A 7,430-nucleotide genomic window follows, 5' to 3' on the forward strand; every position below is an offset into this window, starting at 1 on the left:
GTTGGTGTGAAGCCAAGTCTGATGAAGCAGAATTTTTGTGGAAGTGGTTATCAATGACATTGAAGACAATTACCCAGGTGTGGATATCTGTCCAAGCAATCTGCACATCCCCAAGGGAACGCTGAACGGAGTCAAAGCGAGTCTGTTGAACGGAGTCCAGGGATGGAGTACAAATTTATGGGGTCCTTCCAGCAGACTTGGAGTTGTCCACTCAGTCTTGATGGCCGCAGTCCTCCAGAGAGCGCAAGTATGCCTTGCTGAGGAGGTGTGAAGTTTCCTTCACCCAATGGCTGGTATACACCCAACAATCTGCTTGAACGGACTGGGTTATAGATGTCTCACCCTGTCTGTTCAAGCAAAAAGAAAATTGACGCTGGTGTTACATGCATACAGATGCCGGTGTTACTTGCATACACAGATTTTGTACAGGATATTGACGCCGGCGTTACTCACATAGACAGATTTTGTATGGGTTTTTTTGGCCCCCAGACCCTATTCCTTTAGTTATATGTAGATAAAATTATTTGGGAATATTTATCTCAATGTAACATGCGCAGATTTTTGGGATGTTCAATTTAAATGGCAAAATTAACCAAAATCAAATGAGTCCCCCTTGCCTGAGGCTTTGCCAGACATTTTTAATTTTACTTGTAGGTAAAATATCATGAATTCTGTTGGAAAAATGTGCATCATTTTCAATTGAATTTGATTGGCATGAGGCTGGAACTTTGTGTGGAAGGTCTCAAGGAGTTTAGTTGAGGAGGACCCCTTTGGAGGTGCAAAAGGGGTCATTTCAGTATGTGTGACTGGTTGATGATGAGGGCAGAGGGTTAGACAAATACCCTCATGAAGTGCAGCGGCGTAGCCGCCTTGGCCTCTAGTCTATTTTTAAATTGCAGGATGTGCAAGCTTGTATCAATGTTCAGCATAATTACCACCAAGGAAACTGCCCAATCATGAATACTAGACCAGAAAGAATTGCAGGCCAAGAAACAGAACTCAGGATGGCTCAAGTTGAACACACTGACAACAGAAACTTTGTGATCAATACTGCCTCTTTTCATAATCCATTTCAGCACCATCAAATTTCTCTGCCCAATTTACCCTCAGATTACCAATTATCAAGCGATGATTCAATGTGTTTTAGATGGCCTGCAAAACTGGGGTGTACATGGCTTTGAATTTCAAGAAAATAATGTGGTTGAGGCGATTAACAAATGATCTTACCGTTTTTCCTTTTTGAGAAGCAGTGCAGGTTTTGTGTTTGTCTGTTTATTTCTACGGACGCCTTACCATCAACTTTGTTTCATTATTGATGGCTCAAATTAAAATAATGGGTTTCTGCAATCAGTGGATCTGATTGTGTGATTGATCCAGACTTTCGCGAGTCCTTTCTTTCTTTCCGGTGGATCGATGTCTTAGCTTTCGCCCATCCGATTCCTATGTACCCGCAAGCTTCCTGCCTGGCTGCCGGCGAGCTGTCTGCTGATGTGATCGCGCCCATCCTTCCCCCCCCCTGGCCACACCCACCCCGAACCACCACCCCAGAGCCATGGCCGCCCAACCGAGCCCAGCCGAGCAGCAGCCCCCCAGCCGAGCACCGAGCAGCACGATGGCCAGCCCACACCCCAGGCCCGCCGAGCTGGCCCTCGACGACGACGAGCGCCGGCTGGGCATGGAGATCGAGGCCGAGCACCAGCTCGGAGTCTCCAACTGGATCCCCCTCTTCCTCGTCATCCTCCCCAACCTCGGCGCAATGTTCTTCGACGGCGAGCCCGAGAGCTGGAGAGACTCGCTCCTCTTCCTCCTCATCGTCTTCTTCCTCTACAAGATCTCCAAAGGTCAGCCCCGCTCCCCAGTCTCCCCAGCCAGCCTCCCCCTGCTAACCCGCAGACACAGCCCCATGGCAGCTCTACGCCTCCGCCCGAACCACCCGCATCCTCAGCCAGGCCCGCGCCGCCCCAAGGAGAGCGGAGGCCGGCTGCGCCAAGACGGTCTATCCGATCCGCAGCCACCAGGCCCTCACCGAACTCAAGCGGAACGAGATGGCCTTCCTCCTCCTCGCCACCTTCTCCCCCGCCCTCGGCATCGCCCTGCTGCTCTACCTCCACACCAAGCTCGACCTCGGCCTCGAGTACCTCGACAGCCACTCCACCGTGCTCTACCTGCTCTCCTCGCTCGTCAAGCCGCTCGGCCACCTCCACCACCGTCTCCTCCAGCGCTCCCGCTTCCTCCAGAGCCAGCTCCAGTTCCCCACCCGGCTGGCCGACCAGTTCAACCAGACCATCGACCAGCTGGCCCTCCAGCTCGCCGAGCTCCAGCGCTCCTCGCCCTCCAAGTCGCAGCTCGACGCCTTCGCTAGGACCCACATCGACACCCCGCTCGCCGCCCTCTCCGAACGGCTGGCCAAGTACCAGAGCAACGACGAGCTCCTCCAGCTCAGGGCCGCCGCCAGACTCTCCGGAATCGAAGAAACCCTGGCCGAGATCTCCGGCCAGCTCGACTCCGCCGAGCAGACCCTCAACAGCCTCATCCAGCAGGACCAATCCCAACACGCCTCGCCCATCCATTCCCTGGGCAAGATCGTCCACGAACTGCTCCTCGAGCCCCGTCCATCCACCAAGCCCGCTCCCAAACCAATCACCCACGACCCCCATTCTCCCGGACCCTACAAGCGTCCGGCGGCCCGTCTCCAAGCAGAAGAAGAGCACACGAGCACCCCAGGCTACCTCGCCGCCCTCCTCCGTCTCCTCAGCCCACCACTGCCCAACAAACCAGCGTCGCGCCCGGCGAAGAGAAGCATGTCGGCCGCCAGGCTGCTCATGTGGCCCTTCCACACCATCCTCATCGCCCCGCTGGGCCTGCTGCTCTCGACCACCCTCCGTCTCCTGCGTCTCCCGCTGCGCCTCGTGCCCTGGCTGGTCCCCCCCGCCAGTCAGCCGGCCGCAGCCGGCCGGAGCGCCCGCCGCCGGGACCACCACCACCACCGCCACCACCACCACCAGCGCACGCACCGCTCCCCATCTCCCCCGCCCAAACCCGCCCCCTCCCCGCCCGACTCTCTCTCCCCCGCTACCACTAGCCCCGACAGCCAACACGCCCAGCTCCACTTCCTCCTCCACCCCCATCTCGACCAGCCCGACAACAGCAAACCGATCCAATGGGCTAACGAGCCCGCGTTCTATGACCCTGCCGACGACGACCAGCGCACGTATCAGGACCATCTCTTCTGAACTCCTCCTTTCTTCTTCTACTATATCAAAGCACTCCCTCCCCTCTGCTACATCTTTACCCACACACACACACTATTACCTTATATGTAGCATTTTCCCCCCTGTCTCCGGCCAGAAGCAGCCCCCTTTATTTAGTTAGTCATCCATGCCTCCCAGGGCATCACTGTACCTATTTATGTTTTTATTGGCCACATAAGTTACCGACAACAGACCACACTTACACCTATAACCCCTCTGTCTTTGTGCGTACATCTTAGCCCTTTCTGTTTCTGAAAGACCAGCAGACAGTTAATTAACCATTATAACTTACCATTATGCTACCCATATTGTCTACCCCTAAAACAAAGAAAACAACACAATTACCCCCATCAGAGCCTGGACATGTTGGAGGTTCAATCCCCATGATATTTTTGCTTCTTTGAGCCCTGTGTTCAGTGCAAACTCAGGGGACGTTGCTGAACCTTTCCATGAGAGTAATGTTGTCCAAAGCAAACCTCAAAAAACCAATTGATGTATCTGTTAGAATTACGACCGAAGACCTAAGAGAAGATGAGGATGAGGAGGTGAGTGGACTCAGTGATCACCACAAGGGGAACAATGTGATAAAACTCAGATGAGGAGGAGAACCAATGATGTTATTACTTGTATAAATAAAGTAATACATACATGATTTTAGATAATGAAGAAAGAATGTATGTATAATGAATAAAATAATAAGGAGACATGTTTTGGATAAGAAATAGTACTAGAGGCTATTCATCAGGTTTCTAGACTACAAGAGGCTGCCATAAAGGCTAAGATCAGATCAGAAACAGGCTACAATATTAAATAAACAATAACATAAAATAACACTGGATTTTTGGTGGAAGTAGGAGAGAAAAGAAGCTGAAATTCCAACAGTATTAACTGTCTCAACTGTGCAAGAACATTGGACCCTGAGCAGGAGCAAATTGTTCATCTGACGGCCCCGCGGCCCCCCATTGTGTGGACGTAAGAGCATTTCCAACAGTCCCTGGATTGCATGAACCCTGGGTTGCGGCCCTGGAGCACATTTCACATCAGAGGAAGTTGAAAAAAGCTCCCAGCCAAATGGGTCAAGCTGATACAGCCAAAAGTGGGGATAATTCACTTTCAGAGAGCGCCTGCACTTCGCGGGGGCTTTAGGCCTAGCCGCTTGCCCTCTGAAACAATGGGACTTGCGATAAGTTAGGAGATGCCTCGACTCGGGTGGCGAGTCCGCCCAACACTGGAGCAACTCGCTAAATCGGGGTCGCGAGTCCCGGTTTAGCGAGTCCGTTGGAGATGCTCCAATTGAGATGGCTGTGGTGCAGTCAGGCCCTGGAGATACTCTAGATCCAGACAGCCCCTGCTTACGTAATGGTCGCCATCCGAGCGCATGTTGCCACTGCCACCATCTCCCAACTTCCCTCCACCGGCCACTCACTCACCCTCAGATCTCCAATCAATCCCGAACCTCCCGCCACTCCACAGTACAGTGCACCTTTGCCACCCAACCGAGCTCATTCCCGAAAGCTACCCGACCACTTCGTCAACTGCTGCTGTCATCATGAGTGGATGTATGTTTCCCTGATTCTCTACCTCTCTCTCCACGTGGCATGTAAACTGATCCGCTCCTGAAACACGAATCACCGCATTGTGCAGGGGATGATCAGGTCGTTATTGGTCGTAAGACGACTGGTCCTCGAGTGGCCAGAGATCAAGCAACTGTAAACGCTGCCAGGCGAGCTGGTGAAGCAGTCGATGCCTCCAAGAAGAGTAAGCATGCACATATCCTCGAGCGATCCAAGCTTCCCATGAAGTCCCAACTGACGCAAATCATCGGGCATGACTTGTCTAGGCGTCATCAATGCTTCTCACGTCGGGCCAGACCACCAACGGATCGCTAAACTCGACCGGGTAAACGATGTAGCCCCACCTGCAAAGGTCAACCCCTCAGTTTCTCAGGCGATGAAAGACGCTCGGATCGCTCTATCAATGACACAGAAAGACTTGGCCGCCAAGACGAACGAGAAACCCACCGTGATTGGAGATTACGAGGTAAGCGTCGATTTGCTTCCACGTGCTTCCCGACCTTCCTCTCCTTGTCATTCAGCCTGGTTGACCTCGATTCTCAATCGCTCTGCATTCTTTCCTATTCATTATCATTCTAGGCTGCCAGAGCCGTCCCCAGTCCTCAAATCTTGGCCAAATTTGAAAGGATCTTGCAGGTCAAGCTGCGTGGCAAGGACATTGGTGCTCCTCTCGCACCTCGAGGCAAGAAAACTTAACCAAACTCAACCCAATCAATCTTCAACTGGAGATGATCTGCTTCCCTTTGGCATGTTTATTAAGAAAGTCTCATTAAACACTCTCTTGACTAACTTTGAGCCGGAAGTTTTCATTTGTTCAAATCTCATCGTTACCATTGTACTAGTTTTGCCCCCTACCCCAAGAAAAAAAATTGTGCTAAATGCATGTGCATGCCAATAAAGATGTACACCATCATTTTCTTGGTGTGCAGGGACATGTACAGTGGGTCATCTAATAGAGGGATTCAAAGTTGGCCATGTACAACTTACATGCACTTTTGCAAGTTGGTGTTCAAGGCTTTTATTGAAAACCAAATTTCAAAAAAAAAAACATTCAAGAAGGCTTACAGGGTGTAGTACAGTGTGGCTTGCATGCACTTTTGCAACTCAGTGTTCAAGAATGGACTTGAACACCAACTTGCAAAAGTGCATGCAAGTCGCATCTGGCCAACTTTGAAACCCCTTAATGTTTGGGTCAGCCTAAATGCACTCCAAACTTTTACTTTGTGCACTCCACATTTTTGGCTTTGGGGGGCCAGCACTCCAAAAAAGTTGGAGTGCCTTGATTTTGTACTCCCAAAACATGGAGTCCCCAGATGGGCACTCCATGTTTATTGGAGTACACAACTGGGTACTCCAAAATTTACCAAAATAGGGGAGTGCAGCTAGATGCACTCCAAAAAAAAAGGAGTGCAAGCCTAAGCACTCCACCTTTTCAGTGAAGGATTTTGACTTTGCACTCCAGCTGGCAAATACCAAATGGAGTGCATTGCGGTGCACTCCAAGTCTCCTTTTTTTTGGAGTGCCCACAGCAATCACACCCCTTGATGACCGGTCTGGACCGGTCATCCAGAGGACTCATACCTCTCGATGACCCGCGCGGACCGGTCAACAGTCACACCTCTTGATGACTGGTGTGTACCGGTCATCGAGGGGAGGTGCTACTCTCGATGACCGGTCTTTACCAGTCATCAAGGGGACTCCCACCTCTTGATGACAGGCGCGGACCGGTCATCAGTCACACCTCCCAATGACCGGTCTTTACCGGTCACCGAGAGGACTCTAACCTCTTGATGATTGGTCAGACTGGTCATCAAGAGGACTCACACCTCTTGATGATTGGTCAGACCGGTCATCAAGAGGTGTGAGTCCCCTCAATGACCGGTCTGACTGATCATCAAGAGGTGTGAGTCCCCTCCATGACCGGTCTGACCAATCATTGAGAGGTGTGAGTCCCCTCAATGACCGGTCTGACCAATCATTGAGAGGTGTGAGCCCTCTTGATGACCGGTGATGACCGGTCATCGAGAGGAGGTGTTTTTACCCTCGATGACCGGTGTGACCAATCATTGAGGTGTGAGTCCCCTCAATGACTGATCTGTGCCGGTCATCGGGAGGTGTGACCGGTCCGCGCCGGTCATTGAGAGGTGTGATTCCTGATGACCGGCGGTCCGGCACAGACCAGTCATTGAGAGGAGATATTAATCCACTCAATGCCGGTCTGTACCGGTCATGGAGATCAGGAGGTGGCAGCTGGAATCAAGTGGGGTGTGTTTGTGCATAGCCCGGTTGAAGTTGTAGGCAATACAGCTCTGGCTGGAGTGCACAGTACTGCACTCCCCTTTTGAGGAGGAGATATATCAGGAATGGAGTTCTGGGGGAATGCACTCCAATCTGATGGAGTGAGACTCATGGGTGCTCATTACATTTACTGGCCGCTGGAGTTCTTTGTGGTGCACTCCAAAGAGTCTTGAGTCCCCGGTTCTGCACTCCAATTGACTTCGAGTACTCTAGTCTGTACTCCAACAATCATTGGAGTGCAAACTCCATACACTCACTTTTGGAGTGCTTTTGGGATTTTTTTGGAGTGCATTTAGGCTGACCCTAA

The 7,430-nt window shown here is 51.6% G+C and overlaps 2 protein-coding genes across 2 annotated transcripts; both read left to right on the forward strand.

The window, feature by feature from the left end:
* Positions 1–1,612: 1,612 nt before the first annotated feature.
* On the forward strand, positions 1,613–3,233 carry PtA15_16A240 (uncharacterized protein; the record flags this gene model as incomplete). The annotated part of the gene is made up of 3 exons (XM_053163912.1): positions 1,613–1,758; positions 1,832–1,841; positions 1,911–3,233. 3 exons carry the CDS (start codon positions 1,613–1,615, stop codon positions 3,231–3,233), a joined length of 1,479 nt encoding a protein of 492 aa, XP_053027889.1.
* Positions 3,234–4,629: 1,396 nt separating this feature from the next.
* On the forward strand, positions 4,630–5,521 carry PtA15_16A241 (uncharacterized protein; the record flags this gene model as incomplete). Its single annotated transcript, XM_053163913.1, has 4 exons — positions 4,630–4,810; positions 4,896–5,009; positions 5,092–5,291; positions 5,405–5,521. 4 exons carry the CDS (start codon positions 4,630–4,632, stop codon positions 5,519–5,521), a joined length of 612 nt encoding a protein of 203 aa, XP_053027890.1.
* Positions 5,522–7,430: the final 1,909 nt, after the last annotated feature.

Source organism: Puccinia triticina, chromosome 16A (assembly GCF_026914185.1).
Source record: "Puccinia triticina chromosome 16A, complete sequence".
Taxonomy (NCBI): domain Eukaryota; kingdom Fungi; phylum Basidiomycota; class Pucciniomycetes; order Pucciniales; family Pucciniaceae; genus Puccinia; species Puccinia triticina.